General features: G+C 40.3%; 1 protein-coding gene across 6 annotated transcripts in view; it reads left to right on the top strand.

The window, feature by feature from the left end:
• ERBIN (erbb2 interacting protein) overlaps positions 1 to 11,246 on the top strand; it is a 115,981-nt gene extending 104,735 nt beyond the window's left edge. For 5 of the 6 annotated variants that reach the window (XM_040090706.2, XM_040090708.1, XM_040090711.1 and 2 more), the window contains 6 exons: positions 1,154 to 1,297; positions 2,022 to 2,153; positions 3,785 to 3,994; positions 5,054 to 5,146; positions 5,733 to 5,807; positions 8,423 to 11,246. In XM_040090706.2, the coding sequence (XP_039946640.1) occupies positions 1,154 to 1,297; positions 2,022 to 2,153; positions 3,785 to 3,994; positions 5,054 to 5,146; positions 5,733 to 5,807; positions 8,423 to 8,530 (762 nt within the window). In that variant the 3' untranslated portion in view covers positions 8,531 to 11,246. The remainder of the gene's footprint in view (positions 1 to 1,153; positions 1,298 to 2,021; positions 2,154 to 3,784; positions 3,995 to 5,053; positions 5,147 to 5,732; positions 5,808 to 8,422) is intronic. The other variant, XM_040090710.1, reaches the window with a different exon arrangement.
• The last annotated feature ends 11,934 nt before the right edge of the window (positions 11,247 to 23,180 follow it).

Genomic DNA, 23,180 nt, shown 5'->3' with positions numbered 1-23,180 from the left:
AACTAGTTTTAGTTTCACAAGATGAAGCTAGGACAAAAGACCAGATGTTTGCCTAAGGACTAGTGACTATTTTCAGAATCAGATTAGTATACACAGTTAACAGGCAAATGCCAACATGTATTTTTTGATGTAAGAATTGTTACAGTATCTTAGTCAAATTATACCTAATTTGATCATTCCTTTCTTTAACTCTGAAAAATTAAAAGCATTTTAAACAGCTTTGAATTTGCTGGGTTTTGATGCTTTGTGGTGTATCCTTTTCCTACAGCAGTATATTTTCATGGGATTGCCACATTTTCAAGGTAGCTTTGTTTTATTTATCAGGTGGTGCATGGAAGATCTTCCATTTCTTCCTTTGTGCTGTCTTTTTACTTTGTTTTTTTGCTTAAAGCTATGAAAGACCGTGGTGGCAATGGTCTTGGTAATGCATAGATGGTAATGTCTCTTGCTTTCATTTTGTTATCCTTGCCAGTATTGCTAGGTTTGGAAGATAATGAAGCTCAAACCCAAATGGGTGTCACTTCTGTCCTTGAGGTCACGTTACCTGTTTGATTGTCTACAGTTGCACAGGGGTAGTCTCAGTTTTGTTCAAGGCTCTTTCTTTAAAGAAAGCTTGTTCACATTCTTGAATGTATGTATTCACATACTGGAATGCACTGTGGATATTATCAGTGTGGTTATAGCAAGAAAATTCAGTCAGTCAAATCTCTGTGTAAATTTTTGTTTGTACTTTACTGGTAGTGGGGTTGGGAAGATGGGACAAAATAGTAAGGGGTAATTAGATAGATTTCCACAGGTGTTTTACTTGACTACCTCTTCTACTTCTCTTCCTATAACATATTTGATATGTTGCAAATATAATGAAAACCTGAAAATTTTGATAAGCACCTTTGTTGTTTCTTCAGACACTTGATATTTCAATTACTTTATTTACATGTAATTCTGCATGTGAACTGCTGATTGCATGCTGATTTACAGTAAATAAAGGTAAACAGGGTCACTGAGTTGTGTTTATACATCACAGTGGTACCGTTCTTGCATGGTTTTTATCTTGCATGACAATGAAATATGTTTGTATTACATGTATAACATGTCCTGTGGTTTATGCATGCTGCACTAATCTCTGTGTTAAATCTGTCCCCTCTTTATTCAGAGCATGCTGTCTCGGTCCTTTAATTCCAATTATGCTGCAGTTAGCAGCTTTCACTATGGCAGCTCTAGGGATCTGCATGGCAGCCAGGGTAGTGTTGCCTTGAGTGTTGCAGACGGAAGAGGTTCTGGTGTGCACGTTGTTCGAGTGAGTACCTACAGGAGGCTATTGCAATATATGGAGGGGGAAAGTATAAACTCTAAGGGGGTCCCTAAATTGATGGAGTTATCTTTTTACATATGATTTAATAAAATGAATATAATTTATATGCTGAAAATTTTGGGGGGGCATTAAATATTTTGCCTTCACTTCATATGCTGTAAATTTATTGCCGGGCTTTTCAGTTTAATGTCATGAAGTTGAGTTCTCTAACTGACTTTGTAGATGGCTGAACAGGCTGATAACGTTTGAACAAAATCTTACTATTCTTCTTGCCCAAAACAAATTCTCACAATATAAACTGAACTGTAAGATACTGTAGGTATTCAAGCAAATTTTCAGTCAGAAAATATGAGGAAATTAGTTTTTAAAGGAGCACCCTGAGTGATGTTATGGCATCTGTAGTGATCAGGCTAAAGTCAACAGAAGACTTCCTTGAATCCTTGCATAGTTAGCCCCTAGGATTTGTTAATTAATTTACTGCTGATAAAAGACACCTCTGCATTTATGAGATTTGTACATGTCCATCAATATTTTATGTGTGTATGGTGTCTTGGTTAGTGACATTTTCTGTATAAATAATGTCCTAGTTAATAAAAAATGATAAAGAATGATAAAGCCCTTAAAATGTTTTATCCTGAGCTTCTTTTGAGAATTTTTTTGTTTTAATTATATGAAGACACTTGTCTTTACTGCCTCATTCTGTTTAAAGCATCCCCAGGCTTCTGCTCCAGGAGACCAATGCCAGGATGAAGTATTCATTTCGGGACAGCAGAATTACTCCTCTGCCACACTTAGTCTCAAAGATGTTCCTCCAGACAGCATCAAAAAAACAGCTGTGCAGGTAATTATCTGCATGACAACATGCATAGGACATTATTTGCTATTATTCATAAGGCTGTATTTTTTATTAGCAGTAGAAACTTAAGTTGGGATAGCAGCTAGAACTAGGGCTTCTTTAAAGTGTAATACACAGGCTTCAAAGCTGGCATAAATGAAAACAGCATCCTCCTTTTGGAAGACAAAACAGTTGACTGTATGAAGAAAGATCTTGTTTTTCTTCAGTAGGTGCTTTGAAAGACTAAATTTGCAGCTAATCAAGTACTTGGAACATGGCAGATGATTTCAGAAAAGTAATATCAAGCTGATTAAACCTTTTAAAGAACAAACTTGAAATCTGTTGGGATGAAATTGTGATAATAAGCCAGAATTAGTAGGAGACACTGTATTCATCTCTAAGCACCACCTCTGGAGGCAGGTCTTACTACCATGAAACAAAATGGATTCTTGTAAATTATTACAATGCAGTAGTTGATTTTATTTTTACACCTTCAGTAATTTCAGATAATGGTATTGGGAACTTGGATAGCTTACCTATATAAACTCTACCTGTGGCAACAAAAAAAGTTTTCCTGTTGTACTTCCAAGCCTTCAGAAAAGGCAATGGAAAATTGTGTAAATTAAATACGTATGATCTGTAAATAATCTGAAAATGTATTATATACACTCATTATAATTTCTCAGACATAAACTCAACAGAGCAGATTCTGTCCATTTACACATCATGGTTACAGGTTAAAATTTGCACACTTCAGTTGCTTGTAGTACTGAGAGAGTATTTTGACATCCTTGTATCCTGTCACTGATGTGATAATGGTGGCAGGCCAATCTTAAACTCAAGCATATAGCATATTTGGAGTCATATAGATGAATCAGTGACAAATTAGGGTGGATAAAAGCATGAGGTGTATTGGCAAGGGGAGAAAAAGGCTGCCCATCTCCACAGTTTCCCTAAGGAAATGTTTTCACCTCCAGCATCATTCCTGGTGATGTGGTTGGAATGCACTGTATGCCTTGACAGTTGTGTACCTCACTGCTGCTTGTCATCATTACACCTATCAGTCAATTACATATGCAATAATGAAAGAGTAGTGTTTGTTGGAAATAGCACAATTTTGATATCAAAATCTTGAACTTGGATGCGAACTTGCTCAGGGAGTTTTCTTGTGAAGCAGTCACCGCAAGATACTTGGGGAGCATGTAGTCTGCCAGCTGGGGTGAAGGAGACTTTTATTTTCTTGTACGATGTATTGGAAATTGTTACAAAATCTCTGAACTTCTTGCAAGAAAAGCACAGACTATAATGGTATGAATCAAGAGTCAATACCATGAGTTGCACTGCTACAAAATGTTTGGGGAAAATCAATGAGAAAACAAGTGCTAAAAGCAAAGGCTGTATAATTTGCGCTAATGAATTAACACTCAAAGTAGGGTTTTGTTTTCCAAGTTCTTCAGTAGGTCAGAGCTGATAACTAAACAAAATGGATATAACTGTACATGATCCAGAAGAGTACTTTTAGTCATGTTGCTGAAAATTAAGAGCAGTCACGTATGAGAATATTGAATTAATAAAGCAAGAATTGAGGATTGCTGCTTATGAAATGTATGACTCTGAGTATTTTTGGGTTTTTTCAGATGCCTTTAACAAATGGACAAATGTGCCAGCCTCAAAGACTTCCAGCAAACTACAGCCAAGTCCATCATCTCCCTCCTCAATCATCAGTCGCAAGACATCCATCTAGAGAGCAATTAATTGATTATCTAATGTTGAAAGTTGCCCACCAACCTCCCTATACCCAGTCCCAGTGCTCTCCCAGACAAAGCCACGAGTTGGCAAAGCAAGAGGTAAGAATAAAATCTATCTGACAGATAAGACATTTGTCAGTCAGAGACAATAAATTGTTACATTGTTTTAATTTATTATCATTTCTCTGTAGATGGTGACAGAAAATATATAGGGATTTATCTCCAGCAAAAGACGTTATCTCAGAGCACTCCTCAAATCACACATTCCTTCCAGTTTGGAGAGAAATGTGGTAGAATTTTAACTGAATGTACCAGCAACTTTAACTTGCATCTTTTTATTGAGCTAAAAATTAATTTCTCAACTAAATTTATTTTTTTAATCTCAACTTCATTATTTAGTTAGTAACTGAAGAAAATGCAAAGTCACAGTACAGCTTAGAGTGCTTTGCATCTGGAATGGTTAAAAAACCTGAATGTGCAGAAATGTGTATCTGTAAGCAAAAATCCATAAACACGTTTGAGCAATCTGATGCATGCCTGATAATTATCAGTTTTATTTAAGATAGACAGATGTGTATTATATAAGGAATTATTATAACTTAATGACTCTTTCATTTATTGAGTTTTTTTGAGAAAATCCTGATAACTACATTGTCACTCTCTGCCAGAATGAGAATGTCCACTTCCTGTGTAGAATGAGTTTTTTGTTCAACTCTTCTAGCAAGAGAAAAGTCTTGGCTATGTAGAACTCGCAGTGAAAGTAGGAATAAGGTTTGATATTCAAAATTTATCTAGAGATGGCAAAGAAATAGGAGGAACAGAGTCTTTCATGTCAGCATGTATATTTGCTGGGGGCAGTAAAGTAACCTACATAATATCAAAAAATCTCTGAATCTAAAGCCCATGTGAATGGTGATTATAATAATAGTGATAATGGAGTAAAATTTAGGTACAGTGATACACACATGAAGTTTTCATATTGCAATCTTGTTCTGCATTAATATTATAAAATAGAATGCTCTCTTAACCTGATTTTTATTTTTTTTCTTTCATTTTAAAGCTTTCATTCACCTGCATTCCATAGTAATAGTTTTCATTACAGTAGCTTTGAATGTAGATTTTCAGCCAATTCATTTAACTTTGATTATAATTATTTAGATTCGAGTGAGAGTTGACAAGGATCCAGAACTTGGATTTAGTATATCAGGAGGAGTTGGAGGTAGAGGAAATCCATTCAGACCAGAAGATGATGTAAGTATTCTGTACTAATGCTTCTTGAAAGCCTTCTGATCTATAATGTTTCTCATGCTTGGCAATGGGAGAAAAAAATATATATATCTATTTCCCAAACCACTGCACTTCTGGACTAGAAGGGAGAAAATTGAACAAATGATGTGGAAAATCAAGGTTGTAGGTAGTCACAGTGGCTGGATGACAGTATAGATGTTTATTCCAGATGAGACGTTTTTGCACAGTTCTAGTTATCAGTCAGCAGAATTGCGATAGTGAATTGTGCAGTGTACAATTAGGAATCCTCTTAAAAAAGAGACAGTGATTTAGCCAACTGCTCTATTTCTGGTTGATAATTCATCTTGACATATACACCTGCCAAATTAAACCAAGGTGGATCACAATTTGCCCCTCAGTAACACTTTAAAGATAATTCTGGATTTTTGTCATCAGAAAAGGAAGGCAGTCTCAAAACCCAGAGACCTAGAAAATAGTATTACGTTCCCTTCTGCTTGGAACGGAAAATTGAAAAAATTACATCTGTTTGTTGCTATCCTGTTGTTCATAAATAAGCTGTCAAAACTATCTCCACCTCTTTTTTTTCAAGGGCATATTTGTAACCAGAGTGCAGCCAGACGGACCAGCATCTAAGCTGTTACAGCCAGGGGATAAAATAATTCAGGTATTGTAATGACTTAATTAACTAGCCTGTGTAATATACTGATTTGTTTTCAGTTTGCACTTAACAGCAGAATGTTTAATTTTTAGATTACCTATCTTTTCTTGATTTATCCTTATATTCTGGGGTGAAGCTTTTCATTTTCTGCTACCTAAGATACCAATAAGTGACTCAGACTGAAGCACAGTGTATTTTTTTTTCAAATTTGGAACACTTTTGATACCTCTAAAGACAAAGTGACAAAAGATGGCATTTGAGATGGAGCATGAGCATTTCTTTAGGCTATACTTTCATTCAGTTACTGCATTTGTGGTCATTCACATGCAGTGTTGTGAGCAGTGTGTTGTGAGCAGCAGCTGCCCCTGAGGGTGCTCTCCGCAGGTGCACTCTCCTGTCAGATCCCTCTCGGTGCTGCAGCTGCTGCCAGCCTGTGCTGCCTCTCCCCCGCTGGCAGGCCAGACGTGCACGAGCACTGGCCAGGGCTGCCCCTCTGCTGGCTGGTGCCTGGCCGGTCACAGCACGCACCTCCTGGCTGCCCGTCTGCTGCTGACCAGCCAAGGCAGGCGTTCCAGGAGCCTGGACTTCTGGACTGCAAGCTGTGGTGTCCTCTTCTCTAGGAAGTCTGCACCTATCAGACCTTTTCTGTATCAGATTTGTTTTAAGTTGTCTAATGAGCTCATAATCTATAGGGAGAGGGGTCAGGGAAGTGAACAGTATGCTCATAGTGCCTTACTTTCTTAACCAGAATGGGATAGCAGGATATTTGGAACATTGTTCTAGCTACCCTTAAATCGCCGAGCTTATTAAAAATAATTATCCACCATATCATGAAAATGTTGATGTACTCTGCTGCATTTCAGTTTTCTAAAAACAGAACAAACAAAAGGCCCAAAACTAAAATCCCCCACCCCCACTTAAACCACAACATCCTGTGAACCATATTCTAAAAAAAATCCAAATTGAAATCTCAGCCTAATTCTTTAAATGAAGATAAAGCCGAAAGACACACAAGAAAACTGAACTTGAGACTAAGCTGTTCCAACTAAAAGACCGCTTGTTCTTGAGCACGATAAATAAATCTGTGATTGTTTCTCTTCACTGGGGTGAGGTCCTAGTTCTCTTACGGATACAGGTAACCCAACACAGCACATACAGGAACAGAAGGCATGTTAAGCCTTTGAAAAAACTGTTAGCACATTTGTTTTGTATTTGTGAAGTGGAACATATGTGAAAGGTAACTTCTGTTTTTAATGGTTTATTCCTGTCTTTATAAATGCCATGCAGACAAATCAAATTCCATAATGATTTTTTTTTTTTTTTTTAAGTTTTGGGACTGTTTGCATTTTGCTTATTGTTTATTGAGGAATTCATTTTGAAAAAGAGCTCAAGGACAAGTTGCATTTCCATGCTTAGACAATCAGAAGCCACTTTATTTCTCATAAAAAAAGTGTATTTTTTAATGTAACAGCACATTCTTCTTAGCTGTGATAATCCCGGTGATGATGTAATGACAGTCCCAATCTGTCATGCTGCAATTCAGACTTCTGTGGATTTTTTTAATGAATATCACCTCTTCCAAAATGCCTTTGCTATTATGCTTGATTTTGCAATGTCCTCTGTAAAACATTCAACTGGCATGTATAATGTATGTCTAATACATATGTCTAATAAAAGTATTCTACATGACTAGTGACTAGATAATTGAAAGTAAGATTTAAGACTACATCATTCTGTACAAATTATAATTTGGAAGGCTTGTTGCCACTTTTGCTCTCTGAACAGTCTACATAAATCTTCCTCTGGAACTCTAAAAGGATTTGAAAACCCCTGGTTTTCTAGCCAAGAATTCAGCTGGTAACAACAGTGAGTGTTCTGTGATGAGATAAGAACTAACTTTCGAAAGCTAAGGCACGGAGGGCACATCCAGTTGTCTGTCACCACAGAAGTAGCTCAGGGAAAAAGGTGGCATGCACAGCTGGAAGCTGTAACAGTTTAAATGGACAAATTTGTCCTTCTGCAAAGTTTTGCTGACCAGGTTGAGCATGATCTTGTACACTCTGAGAAGTTCAGCCATAGTCATGTTTTCCCTGTCTTTTGTAGGTCAGTTGGGTCTGTCTGTGTTTGGCAAGACAAACTTGTCCAAGAATAACAATATTGATTAGAGTCACACGCAAATACAAGTTGGGGATTAACTCAGAGTCTAACACAAAAAAATATGGCTCCCAGTGCCATTAATGTTTTTGTCAGAGGACTCAATAGTTTTTTTAATTTATTGGAGATGCCATTTCTAATATTTGATACTTAAAATAGGATGTGTCATTTGTAGTACATGTGGGGCCTTTTGGTGTGGCTGTATTATGGCTGATGATTTGGTTGTCTGATGTTTATAGCTTAAAGTTCGGTTTTCTTTTGGCTATTTGCAATCGTCTTCCAAGGCTGATATATTAGTTTAGTTTTTTGTAGCGTGCAGGTACAAATACAAGTAATCTGTAGTGTTTTGTTCTCTGCATTCATATCGAAACCTTAAGGCCTAAATAAATTTACATTAAATAATGAAACATCTTTTACTAATGTGGAAAATAAGACTGTAATTTTCAATTTTAAATATTCCTTTTTAGGCTAATGGATACAGCTTCATCAATATCGATCATGGACAAGCAGTATCGTTGCTAAAGACTTTTCAGAATACAGTGGAACTCATCATTGTGCGAGAAGTTTCTTCATAAGTACCATGGATTGTGGGGATAAACCAACAGAATTCATTGAAGGACTATGGGGAAACTGAATATTTTGCATATTTTTATACATTAAAAGAACTCAAAAAGAATTATGATCAAAATTTGTACAGGAAATACTGAACTTGTGGTTAAAGGGGGAAAAACCACTGTAGAGAACATACAGGAAATAATTTTGGAAATGCGTATGGTGAATAAACTTGTTTTTAAGCATTATAGCAATCTAAGGATCACTCCTCCAAGAACAAACCTGTGTTGTTTTTTTGTACAGATGGTAGGTTTATTTTTGGATAATTCATACACATTACTAAACTTTGTGCAAGGCTTTGCGAAGCCTCAGTTGTAGCCAATGGACAGATGGCAGGGCTGTCTGTCCTGTAGCTGTTTATTGCCTTTATTTTTATTCACCAGATATTAATGTGTTACGCTGAACCACTTCTGTAGATACGAACGGGGATATGAAGTGTTGGCTTTGCTATGTGCACATTGTATAGATGAATGGGTAGATGGAAGGTGGTGCTGGTTGGACAGAATAAAGGTCAGGTGAAACAATTTTCTGCTATCTAAATCTGGAATCAGGAGAGAAGAAAAAGTGTTTAGTTCTGGAGTGTACGTCTACCAATAGAAAATGCAATAAAAGCTTACGGTGTTTTTTTTTTTGGTTTTTTTTTTTTTTTTTTTTTAGGAAGACTGTAACTACAAATTTGTGATATTATATGGGATTTGTTCTTAATGTAGTCATTGAATATTCATTTGCCACATGTGATTCATGTTTAGTTCTTTTCTTGAGTACATAATTTTTTCAACTGTACTGTGGAATTGTGCCCAGAGATTTTTCTCTGCTGTGGAAATCCCCAGTTTTGTGGAAATGGTGATAATTTTATCTTTACAAAAAAGACTCCATTTTAAGCTGACAATTTAAAAATGAAACTGAAATGGCCAGTTTTTAAGATTGTTGCCTGTAACATATATTTAAACATACACAAATGATGCAGGAAAGGTTATGAAAGACATCTTGATTTTGTTTGGCCTTTGCATTGCCTTGTTAATCAAAAAGGAAACCATACGCATGGAGCTAGGTAACCAAAGCAAGTTTGTGAAACTTTGAGCAGTGATGGAGAATTGCTGTGGTGAGATGGACAGCAAAGGGAGGGTGTACTTAACCCGCCAGTTCGTGATGAGGTTTCTTAAAGGGCTGTTCCTACAGGTAACATTAAATGTGAACTAGACACTTCAGAGTCATTAAAGGGTTTCTAATTACATTAATGTAATAGTGATTTACCACAGGCTGCCTTTGTTCCTTATTACTGTAAAAAAGGTTCAATTATGCTTCTATTAATTTTGTTTACCAGAAACATTATCTTTCTCCTTTGTAATTGAATAGAGACTGCATAGTCTGCAGTGATAATTCATACACGGTTGTTATGGACCAGGGAAAAGTGCCATAGAAGACCGATAACTGTTTTTAATCAGGGCTAATAATTAGCCTGTCATTGGAGCAATATTCAATTATTGCAGTTAATTTTTAATTACGTACAAGTTGGTAGTTTGAGACAGGTATAAGCGCTTTTTTCAACCCAAAAAGTAAATGCTTTTAATAAAGATAGCAAAAACACCAGCTTCCTTTAGTTTTGGAACAATGAGCTGGAAGAGAAAGGAATTATACATAGCTAGCAGTAATAAACAGGCAGTACTTTTTTAATAAGTGAACTCCAATGTTATTGCACTTCTTTCAAAGATGTTAACTATTGCTTATTGTACTGTGTATAGTTCTAATAATTTTAATTGAAACCCTTTAACAACTCTTTGTATATTTTAATTCTTTTTAGTTGATTTTCAGTAATATTTACATAGAAAATGATGTTTTGGATATATTAGCAGAAATGTGCTGTATTTTGATAAAATTCACTTATTTTCTGTGTGCTGTTAATCTTAAAGAATGAGAAACATAGCTATATAATGGCAGGCTTCAGTGTTTAGTTGTTATTTAGTTTCTATTTTTTTATTGAAAATGCAAAATGTTCACATCACATGTTCATTACTTTTAATCATGTTGTTTTTATCACACACTGCCTTTTAATGGGGATACATACAGACAAGTCCTAAATGACCTTGGTCTTCTATAAAACCTGTATCTTTGAGAAGGGAAAAGTCCAAAAAGCAGAACTGATTCTTTACTGATCTTGGACTGACTTTGTATACATTTTGCAGTACATTTAAATATATCACTGAGAAATTATATACTGTATTGTATTTTGCTTTAATGGTAACAGAAGTTTTAAATGTTGTTGTGTCACTTAATTTTCAGATTTATGTATCACAGAAAAATTCTACCAAAAACTGTTTTGTTGGTAGAACTATATAAGTAGAGATTTATAGCAAGAAGTTTAGTACTTCTTGTGGAAATACTTGGCCAAAGCTTGTCTTCCGTCAGTTAGCAAATTAATCGTCTAATAAAACATGAATTATGCTGATTTTACTCACTAAATGTTTGAGTTTTCAGTGAATTGAAATGTGTTTGTTTTGTCAGTGTCAGTGTGTGAAGGTAAACATGTCAGACTAAATGATTTTGTGGGGAATGGGAGAAAGAAGTCTCCTGAACTAGTCCAGCCAGGATTCACCAGGAGGAGAGACAATATCAGCACTTTTCATTTTGAATGCATTGTAAACTACATTTTGAATAGAATAAAATCCATCAGCAACCTGAGTTACTCAGCATGGCAATGAATTGATACAAACTGTGTTAATTCTTTCTATTCTTAATAGTTCATTAAAGAATCAGTTCAACTGATGTAATGAAAAGATTAAGTCTCCCACGTATTTATTATGTAAATATTTTTTTTTAGTTTCTTCTTTGGATGAGTTTTAAAAAAAGTGTATATACTTGAAAGCATTCTATGAACACATAGCAATAAGCAACACACATAATCAAACATTCATTATTTTGGTTTTGTTTAGAAATACTCCCTTGTCACCAGCTATGTAATGTTTCTATTGATCAGCATTTATTCAACATTCCAAATTTTTGTACATAATAAGACTGTTTCTGAGGTAACACATGGAGAATAGATAATAAAGTAATGCTCTTTAAAGCTGTGTGAAATTGACTTATTTAAGTTTTAGGAAATTCTCCATAATGCTGTTTTATTAATCTGCAGTTTCTGTAGACCTCAGTACTCAATCAGTATACATTAGTAAAACCTTACTAATGTTCCTGCCTCTGTGAATCTAAGTGCCCACAGATCTGTTCTAAATGATTTCATTGCAAGTCTGGGTTCTTCACAACAAATGAATGGTTTTGTGCATGACCCCATGTGGTGGTTGACCTCGTCTTGATGCCAGGTGCTCACTAAGCTGCTTTATCACTCCCCCTTCCCCAGCTGCACGGGAGAGAAAAGATGGAGAACAACTTGCAGGTTTAAATAAGGCAGTTTACTAAAGCAAAACAGAAAGGTTACACACGTACAAGGAAAGAGAAAATAAATAATTTTTTACTTCTTATCAGCAAGTGATGTCCAGCCACTTCCAGGAAGCAGGGCATCAGTACATGTAGTGGTTGCACCAGAAGGCAAACACTAAAAAACAAATGCCCCACCTTCATCTTCCTCTTAGCTTTTCTATCTGAGCTTTCATACCATCACATGGTATGAAACAGATTGCCCTTTGCTCTGGGTCAGCTGGTCTATTTGTGTCCCCTTCCAAGGTCTTGCTCACCCCCAGCCTATTGATGTGAGGTGCAGAATGCTGGGAAGACAACGCTGGTGCTGTGCCGGTGCTGTGCAGCAGGAGCCAAACACTGGTGTGTTATCAACACTTCTGTAGCTACCGGTGCAAAGCACAGCTCTGTGAGGGCTGCTGTAAGGAAAATTAACTTCGTCTCAAATGGACCCAGTCTTGCAACGAAATCAGATAGGGCAGTGAGTGGCTTCTGTCACAAAGAGGACTTTAGCTGCAAGTTTAATAGTTTTGATAGGCAGAGAGAGATGACTAGGTCAATGAGTAGGGTTAAAATTAAGAGCATGCTGAAAGCACTCTGAAGAGGTGTACAAGGGTCATGTGCTAAAGAAATTAAACAGCTAGGCACAGAATTTCACAGAAGAGCTAAATTTGGCTATACATCCAGTTTTCTTGAAATCACAAAACAATGTAGTAACACAAATGGTTTTGGATTTCTTTCCTTGTATATGTGGATCTGATATACCACTATCACTGTGTTCTACTTCTATACAGAAAACTGATTCTCACCATTAACAGGTTATGGCCCTGATGACCCTGGAGTATTGGGCCCCTTGCTGTTTAGGTTTTCTCTATCTGCTCCCTACTTGGACATTATTTCATAACTCAACAGTTTGCTTTTTCAATCAAGCATCTGGGAATACTGGGTCTAACTTCTGCCTGAAGGCACTTTTTCAGATAGGTTTTTTTTTTTTTTTTTTTTTTTGTGTGTGTGTGGTGTTTTTTGGTTTTTTTGTTTGTTTGTTTGTTTGGGGTTTTTTGGGTTTTTTTGTTTGTTTGTTTGTTTGTTTTTTTAAATGGTATCCCTGCTGCCATGGATTATGTTCAATTTTGGAATGTGTACAGAAGATTCTTTTGCAGTATCTATGAGACTGCATTGAAACTGGAGCTCTGCTATACCATTAAAACTGCACCACAAGTAGGAGCCTTACCTGCAGTGACGGAAGCCCCCAGTTCCCAGCTATTGCCCTCCACTGGTGTTCCACCTGTGGTTCTGCTAGTGAGAGTCTGCCCAGGTGGGGAGTCTGCACTGTGAGGCCCAGGGCTCTTGAAGCTGTAGAGTCTGAGGAAGTCCTGTCTCTCCCCAGGCTGCACAGGTTGCTGACTTCCAAAATTCCTCTGCTTAGCACCACAGGTCTTGCACAGAAGGTCTGGGTGGGCCTTAAGGTGCTCCTCTGATCCAACAGGGCTCCTGCTAGCACCAGCTAAAGGGTGGGAGAATCAGCCTCTCCAAGCAGGGGCAGCTGCAACAAAGGCTCCAGGCACCCTGCATCAAGGGCTGCTGACCACACTTGCTACAAGCTGCCAGATCACCCCAGGCCCACAGCCCGGTGGCCCTCTTGCCTTGTACCCAGCAGCAGAAGGTCCCTCAAGTTTCTTGGAGGGTTCCTGGGAGTATCCAGACTCTTCTACTGCTCTATGAAAGCCTCATTTCAAGTACAGACATCACCCTTCCTTGCAGTTCAGACCCTCTTCTCTGTGGCACGCTCTGGTTTCGGCTCTTTGCTCCCTTGTGTTTGCTTTTCCTGAATACTGTCCATGAGAATGCAACCTGTATTTCAGTTCTGCAATTTGAACTATTTGAACTATTGTTTTATACTAGGAATAAACGTTCAGTATGGAAAAAATAGCAGCTGTTTGGCTTAAAGGAAGAGAAAACATGAAATGAGCACTATATCTAGTGTTTTAAACTACATCAGAAATACTGTGCACAGGATGTTGTGCCTGTCAAAAGTGATTTGTAAGTGTGGATAAACAGTACTGAGCTGGGAAAGATTCAGTTAACATATAGCTTGCAATTCTTGAGTCAGGACACTTTCAGCCCCTCATATTTACATCAGTAATTTAAAAGATTCAGAGGTGCACTTAAATTGTGCAAGAAAGCATATGACTAGGCTGGTAAGGTTCCTGAGATGGTGAAGAAGAGTTCCTCATGAAAAGTCATGTTGCTGAAGTAACAAACCTTTCTGCATGGCCCAAACATTAGAGCACCAGGAATTAAATTTCTTTCTGAATAAAAAAAAAATATTTTTGCAGCTGCCTAACACAAGGGGGAGTGTGGCTCTGCACTGCATCCATTTCATGAGGCATGGCTGGATGCTGCAAATGGCTGAAATGTTTATGCTTCAGTATTGTTCAAAGTAGTAAAAAAAAACTGTGGCAAAATATTCACTCATGTTTGCCAGATGTGGAAATACTGATTGGGACAAACCTTCCATGGACTGTCTTTTAATAGGCAAAGTGGTAGCAGATGAACCAGATGCTCTACAGAGAAATTCTCATTCAACTTTCAATGTTGGTAATTTATAAAGGAAACTTTCAAGGGGAAAAAAAAACAACAAAACCAAAACCAAAAACAAAAACAAAACACCACACAAAACCAGGTAAAATCTTTCTACTGAATTACAAGTATGTACTGGCAAAATGCAGAATATCTAAGTATTGTGCCAGGGCTCTTAACACCAACATTTTAGCATATATTATTTATTTTCATCCGCAAGAACTTCCAGCTTCCTCTTGCAATGGAAGAATCAACAATTGGTTTTGAATATGGAGGAGATGTTTCTGCTGAGAATGTTTCTGCTGACTTCAGCTGAAAGCTATGGCTTCACTACAGAGAAACTGAGGTTTACTCATAAATATTGAAATAGATAGTAATAGTCGGTTAGGTGACATAATACTAAGTCCTGGAAAAATGAAATAGTCATGTAAAATTTCCCCATTTGCTAACTGACATGAGCAATGACTGATGAGCTTGGTGTTGATGCATGCAAGGGTTAGAAACCAAGGGTTAGAAAACCTCCGAACTGATAAAACACCTAAACCTTTTTTTTCCTGTGCATTTTAATTTTACAAAAACACACTGGGTGATTTCCTGACCCTGCAGTGAACAGTGTGTGGTGTTATTTAATTGCAAATGTAGTTAATCTACTATAGATTGAATCATTATGTGCTTATATTTTAAGACATTTGAAGACACTAAGAATTTTTTTTAGTGCTGCTACTTACCAAAGCCACTTTGTTTTGTAATACCACCTATTTTATGCCACTTTAAAAAAAAAGTTGGAAGTAAATGTTTATCTGCACAAAGTTATACTCCAGTTTTCAAACTTCACAGTTATAAAGATTCAATTATATTCTTATGCCATGAAGAAAACTTCTTGCCCTGCTCCTACAAAATGTGACTGGAAAGGAGAAGAAATTCATCCAAGTGAATTCTAGAATTTTCTATCCAACAGCTTTGAATTACCTTGTTCAGACATGGTTTCCCCTTATGTAGAATTACATGCTGTGATTCCAGCAGGATGACATCACAACAAAGAAGAAAGATGCTTTTTTTTCTTCACTCCAGTGGGCAGCTACCCAAACAGTTCCAATTGCATGCCTTACCAGAAAAACAGCAAGTAGTAGATCTCCTAGCACCCAATTTAATTAAAAATCTTAAAAAAAAAAAAAAAAAAAAAGGCGGAAAAATAAAAGTCTGAGTTTTTACATTTCGCTTTCATTCCCCTACACATACATAGGCAGACATAGCTGACTGTATGGGCTATGGGTATTAAAAGTCTATCATAAAACTATTTGTTTATCTACTGAAACGTGGACTTTTATGCAGCTTTTAAAGGGGGTTTTCTAAATCCCCTTTTGAAGAAAAAATGCTTCCATAGTCCAAGAAGTGTTGTCTGTAGAACAGATACTAGATTTCATAAGTGACTGTAGAAATGCTGCCCTGAAAGGTAATTGGATGAAGAATCTGTTTTCAGATTAAGATTCTCAAATCTTCGCTTCTGTGCATTTTTCCCAGTCTCTCAGTGGCAGAGATATCCTCCTTAATATATGCTTGGAGATTCAAAGTTAGCAACACTACCTCAGCTAACCTCCTCATCTTATTTTGACGTAAGTTTAAAAATAATTGTAAGTCAAGAAAAGCTACTCCGTCTTTGATACAAGCAATTTTATGGGGAGAAGAATGCCATTGTAAGGCACACTTCTAGTGCTGCTAAAGTGACTCTTCAAATCAATACTGCTAATCTTAATACAGCAATCCTAATTTTTTTCATGTGTTTGCTATAAAACAGATAAAAAGCAGATGCAGAAATCTCACAGCTGTTTCCGTTTACCAAGGCTAACTTGTACCGCGGACCGCCATCCAGAGGCAGCAGGTTTAAACTGGTTTCAGCTGCTTACACTGACCATGTAGCATTCATCTGTTTATTTGACCATAGGCAGGATTTTAAGATTTCCAGATAAACTTGAATCTTGGGAAAACAATTAATACTCTAGAAAATTTGGGGAAATTTCCCCATTTTGGGGAAATGGGAAAAATGTTTTCATAGTTTTTCTGGGTAGGTATATAAATTGGTCTTATACTTTCTTTTTAATTAATTTTATAGAATTTTTGGGATTATGGATGTGATGGATTGGGGATTACTACACAGAATTAAGAGTTTGTTTTCTGTAAGATGTTTTTCTGTTCTAGATCAGTCTTCCTAAAAAACTCCATAAATTATACTAAGGCATACACAAAAATGAGATCAGTTACCTGATAAACCTGAAAGATATATAACAATGGAAAGGGGATGAAAGCCACTTCGTGTACTTGGGAAGCACTGTGGATGTGCTGGACCTTAGAATAAAGTCTGTGGTCTTTAAAATGTTACGAAGTTACATTTATCTGTATTTGAAAGTTAGTTCAAGTTAATCTGATGTGCAAACGTGTCTGTGAAACTGGGACTTGTGTTCGCCTTGGATTCCTTTACAGGGCAAATTTCCATTCATCGGCCTGCCCACAAAATTTTTAACCAGGATGCCAAATTTGTATTATCACTGAAAAGTGTTTGGAGCAGGAAACCTCTCAAAGCTCTGACCGTGTTTACAGACACATCCGGAAGGTCCCACAAGTCAGTTCTGACTTGGAAGGACCCTCAAACTCAGCAGTGGGAGGCTGATGTTGCTGAGGTAGAAGGATCGCCTCAGGTTGCTGAGTTGGCCGCTGTCGTCTGGGCATTTTAGAGGTTCTCCGAACCGTTTAATTTGGTAACTGACTCTGCTTATGTAGCGGGAGTGGTATCCAGGGTGGAACAGGCCATTTTACAAGAGGTGTCCAACACTGCATTGTTTAACTTGCTCTTGAAATTAGTAAAACCTGTCTCCCACCGAGAGCAACCCTATTATGTGATGCACACAAGATCGCACACGGATTTGCCAGGGTTCATTGCAGAGGGTAACAGGAAGGCTGATTCTCTCGCTGCCCCTGCTGCAATGGCCCCGTTGCCGAACATATTTGAACAGGCAAAGCTCAGCCACCGGCTTTTTCATCAAAACGCGCCTGGTCTCGTTCACCGGTTCCACCTTACCCGGAACAGGCCAGAGCGATTGTGGCCGCGTGTCCATCCTGCACCCAGCACGCCTTACCAACACTGAGTGCTGGGGTCAACCCCCCAGGGTTAAAGAGCTGTGGGGTGTGGCAGACAGATGTAACACACTTCACGGAATTCGGCTGCTCCAAGTACATCCATTTGTTGGTAGACACCTTCTCTGGAGCAGTCTTTGCCTCTGCCCACACAGGGGAGAAGTCTATGGATGCAATTAAACATCTCATCCAGGCCTTCTGCTTCACAGGGATCCTGAAGTAGCTGAAAACTGGTAACAGCCCGGCGTATTGCTCCAAGGAATTCTGCAGCTTCCTGCAGCAATGGGAAGTGGAACACAAGACAGGCATCCCCCAATCCCCCACAGGTCAAACCGTGGTGGAGAGGACCCACAGAGACATCCAAAGGGTCCTCCATCAGCAACAACGGGTTTTGAAGACAGACCCGCCTTCAATTCGGCTGGCCAGGGCTTTATTTACCATCAATTTTTTAAATTGTTCCTTCGAAGGCCTAAACCCCCTGGTGGTGCATCATTTCAGAGCAAACCAACTGTTTGACATCAAAGAGAGACCACCTGTCATGGTCAGGAACCTCGAGACTGGAAAGGCGGAAGGGCCTCATGATTTGGTCACGTGGGGTTGCGGATACGCTTGCGTGTCCACCCCCAGTGGGCCAAAATGGTTGCCATCAAAGTGGGTGAGGCCCTACGTCCCCAAAGTCTCGGGGTCTCAGGAAAAAAAGACACCTCAGGTCACGCAGGCAGGTGGAGGCGGAAAAGAAAGGAACGTAACAACTGGAAGGAGCTCCCCTTTTTCCCTACTTCTCTGTATTCTTATTAATGTGTTTATGTTTAGTCTCTTTCAGCTCACTATGAATGCCGCCAATGTCCAATCCCCAGCTCCGAGGGACCTCCATCTCTTCCTCGAAGCCTGCCTGACCCTCAGCCTTTGCTTCCCAGACAGCGTATGGCTTGTCCTGCAGCCCAAGGCCAACATGTGGGCAACATCAGCGCGAGCCGTGGGACAAGATCATATATACTTCTCGGCCACCTCAGCAGATAGTCCCCTCACGATCTGCCTTGTGGGGATCCCTTTTGGCCCCAGGGAGTTTCCTCCGAAGCTTTTAGAAATCACACACCAGCTTAATCAAGAAGGCGCTTCCGCGGGTCAGTCCATGTACTGACATACCCCACCAGAGTCTTTCGCTGAGATTAAGGTTAATCTCCCCGTTAAAAACCCATTCATTTTGTGGAGGAAATATGTTTCTACCCTTACCCCTTTGAGTTCTCCCCCTGCTGAGCTAGAACTTTTAGGTTCCTCCAACGCTTCCTTCTGCATTCAGTTTATGTTTACCCCCCCTAGAGGCCAGGAAAGGTTTTTTCAAACCATCTATCAGACCAAGAGTGTGTACACCGCTGGAACGTGGTGTGATCTTATCGCCCACGTGAAGATGGCGACCACCCACGATGAGAGCCCCCTGGCCCTTCCTAGGGGTGTGTTTTCAGTTTGTGGGGACCGGGCATGGGCAGGCATCCCCTCTCATCTGATCGGAGGTCCTTGTACTTTCGGCCGGTTGGGCCTCTTCTCACCAAACAAAACAACACTTATGGATTGGCAGAACAAAAATTCAACTCAATTGGCAATTAAGAAAAGAGATCTATCCGCGCTCGACTCCGACTGTGATTCAGAAATTATACATTGGTCTAAATCAAAGGGAGTAGCAATCACAGTGTTCTTACCGTGGGTGTCGATCGCAAAGGCCCTAGGTGAATTGGCACACCTAGAGTGCTGGGTGGTGAAGCAGGCGAACTTGACATCCAACGCCTTTGCCAACCTCCTCTCAGATGAGGAAATAACAAGGCAGGCCAAGCTGCAGAATCGTGCAGCCATTGATTATCTTCTCCTCTTCCACGGACACCAGTGTGAGGAGTTTGAGGGGCTCTGCTGTTTTAATTTGTCATCAAGGGCTGAGAATGTGTACGAAGCCATCCAGAAAATCCGTGACATGGTCGGGAACATCAAGAAGGAAACCGATGGCTGGCTGGGCAGGCTCTTCTCAAACTGGGGAATATCGGACTGGGCAGGCTCAATTTTGAAAACTATTTTGTTGGTTTTGTTTATTTTATTGTTACTTATGATATTGTTTGTAATTATTAAGAGGATGTTGTTTAAACTGACTTCGAGCACCACTCATCCCCCTCACATTACCGACCGCGCCAGACGTGGAGGAGGACATGGAATTGGAGGAAGTCTCAGAGGACGTTGTGGATGAGGAAAGAAATCCGGATGAAGAACACCAGATGAGGTGGCCCACTCAGCAGGAGTGGTGCGCCGAGCTATACCCCAACTCTGAGTATCCTCCTCCCCCGTTCCAGTTCTCCTCCTCTTGAAAAAACAAAAAAAAGGAGGAGATGTGGTGGTGTGAAAAGTTGTTGTGTTACGTTTTTAAATGTTTTCTGTAAAAGCTTTTGTAAGAATTTATAATGTAATGGTTTGTTCCGATGTACCCCCGTTCCATGCAACGGTTTCTCCCCCTTAGAGTGTGTTATATAATGGTTCGTTTTTTGTCAGTCATCCCCCTCCTCCACCTACCCCTGTCAGTCCCCTCTCTCTCTCCTCTTGGGCGTCCTGTCTGTCACTTTGGAGCCCTTCCCTGGTTTCTGGAAAGATCCAGGGAGGGCGTCGAGTGATAGGCTGGCACCTGGGAAATCCCCTACCCCCATCTGGTTATTGGATCTCTTCTCTGGAGTTAACAACCCCTGTTACACCCACATTTTACTTCATTGGCTGATCCGTTGTCGACACCCCTGAACCCTCCCATGTTTAAAAGCCGGTGCACAGCATTGTTCGGGGCTCTCTTCGGGCAGCAGTTGTCTCAGGTGGAGCTCCGTGCCGGACTCCCCTTAATAAACCATCTTCCTATCCTGCCTGAGAGAGACAACTCTTCCTTCGCCGTCGCGGTTGCGACCCCAACTGATCCTGTCGCTGGTGTGGGGGAACCAAGACCCCACGGGGAGGAGGTCGCTTGCCCAGCCTGCGACCCCGACCCAAGAGCGTTCGCCGCAGTGTGTGAGGCTGAGCTAGCCTGTGGCCAGCGCCTGTCCGGCGCAGTGGACACTGCGACAGGGCTGATTGCCCTCTAGTTTTACCAATGCTCCTTTGTTGTTGTGCATTATTTGTTTTTTTATTGTATTTCATTTTTATATTGGGTTTTGTAATTTTTTTTCTGTATCTCCTGTTGCCATGGAAAATGTATCATGAGATTTGTCCCTGCCCTTTCTGCCCTCCCATTCTCCCACACTGGAATGTAATCCAATTTTGTTCTACTCCCACCTTATCCCCGATTGGGTAGGGGCTTGTCCCTGCCTCTAGCCCCTTCCCCTTGTTAAAAGTGAGGGGAATCACATGGAAGTCTCTCTGGGCTCTTGAAACAGGCAATGGACTGAGCTCTGGACCCTGCAGGGGCAGGACCCCAGAATAAAGCCATGATTCCCCCCAGACCAAGGGCAGACTCTTTCCTTTTGCAATCAATAGGAATCTGGTCTCTCTAAAGGAAAAGGTTCCAGCCTCTCCGGGATCTTTGAGACCCTGAGAGCGAGAGAGAGAGGGAGAGACCACAAAGGGCTCCCAGAAAGCTCGAAGAACCATGCGTGGAGCACGTGGCCAAAGAATCTCATGCAGGCATGTGAGTCCAGAAATGTGACCCATCCACACAGAGAGACAGACCCGTCAGGCTTGGCGTTCGCTGTGGAGTCACAAAACACCAGACTCCAAAGAGAGAGGCTGTGGTTTTCCCTTGGACTTAAAAAACCCATCAGACTGCTGCGAAGTAGCCCGGGAACGGCAGGCTCCTCCCAGAGAAGGCGACCACGTGTTTGTGGACAGCCGACCCTGGGAACCAAAACTGGAAGCTCTTTTTGCACCAAAAGGGTCAGTTTCACGCAGAGGAGTGACTGGGAAGATTTTTCGTTTTCTCGCTGGATTTGGTAAGTATTCCCAACTCAGGAATCTTAGGAAAAATCTTTCAGAGGCTTTAAAACTCAGGGAGGGGTTTTTCCTTTGGGGGAAGGTTCTCGCCTTCAGGGCAAACCTTCAGGGCACTTTTAAAAGCAATTCAGTTTCTGCTGCGCAGACCCCGGGGTGGAAAATGTAACAGTTTCTCCTCCCGGCTTTTTTTTCTCTCCAGCAAGGTTTTTTTACCCTCCAGCAAGGTTTTTTTTCCTCTCAGTTTCCCAGCTGCAGTTAAAGGGGACACAAAAACTTAAAATCTGAGCTAAAAATGGGTGCTAGGCTGTCTGTGTCTCAAAAAAGAGTCTATTATCAAATTTTAAGTGCCTCAGATGATGGGACAACCTATTTTTCCAAGAAGCAATTAAAAAATTTCCTTCGGAGGTTATTTGCTCAATTTCAAGAGGTATCATCTGAGCAAATAAGCTCCCCAGAATTTTGGGAAGCTGTTGCAAAAAAATTGTCTCAATCAAGCTCCCCCAATGAAAGAAAAAGCAGTTTTTACTCTTTGGAGATGGCAGATTTTATTTGCAATGCAAAAACAAAATGAAAAGGAAAAAAACCAGTTCCTTGCGGACTTTCCCCAGTTTCCTCAGTTTCTCCCTATCCTGACCCCAAAATCCCTTCCCCAAAATCGGATATCCCTCGAGAAGCCCCTAAGCTTTCCCCAAAACTCCCTTCTTCCCCAGTTTGTAAACCCCGGGTTCGGTTTACTTTTGCAGGCAGTTCAAGCGCACAAAACCCCCAACTTAGTGAATCCCAGGCTGGTCTTAGTTCGGAAGGGGGGTCACAAAATGGAGGGGACTCCATTGTTCCCCAAAATGGCCGAAGCCATGTACTCTCAAGTCACAGGGAGCCTCTGTCTTTGTCTGTCCCTCCTTCCCCCAATCCCTTTTGCAATCCCTTCCTCCCCCCAGACCTCCCTTCCCTTCAGTGCCGCCCCTGGCACAGTCCTCTCCACTGACTCTGCCCCTACCCTCAAACCTCTGCCCTCCGACTCCTCCCCGTGTGACTCAAGCCTCCAGCCCCTCCCTGCCCATGGTTCCCAGGTTTCCCCACCCACAGTCCCAGTTCCCATGCCCCGGAGGGAGCGGGGGGAGCTGGGAACCTGGAAGCAGGAAGCAATCCCGACTTTTCTGCCACCCCTGTCACATACCGACGGTCAAAAAGAGGGGGTGCTGTCCACAGTGATTGGGATCCATTCCCCCAACAAGCGATTCAGGATTTGTGCAAAACCCAGGCCAAATTTGGACGCAAAAGTGAATACTTTCGCAGCCTTTTAAAAGCAAATTTAGCAGGGAATCATATTGTTCCCTTTGACCTCCAGCAGCTTTTTTCTGCCCTCCTTTCATCCACACAGTTTAGACTTTGAGACTCCACATGGAAAAAAAGATTAAGAGATTTATTCCCGGAGCTTTGGCAAAATCCTGAAATGGCTGTTGATAATAATAATTTGCCAATTCGGTTAGAACATCTGTGTGGTGATGGTGAATGGGCCGCAGCACTCAAGCACGCTCAGGAAATTCCTTT

Source organism: Hirundo rustica, chromosome Z (assembly GCF_015227805.2).
Source record: "Hirundo rustica isolate bHirRus1 chromosome Z, bHirRus1.pri.v3, whole genome shotgun sequence".
NCBI classification, from domain to species: Eukaryota; Metazoa; Chordata; class Aves; order Passeriformes; family Hirundinidae; genus Hirundo; species Hirundo rustica.
The sequence above is the reverse complement of the archived record's forward strand: the minus strand, read 5'-3'. Positions and strand labels throughout refer to the sequence as shown.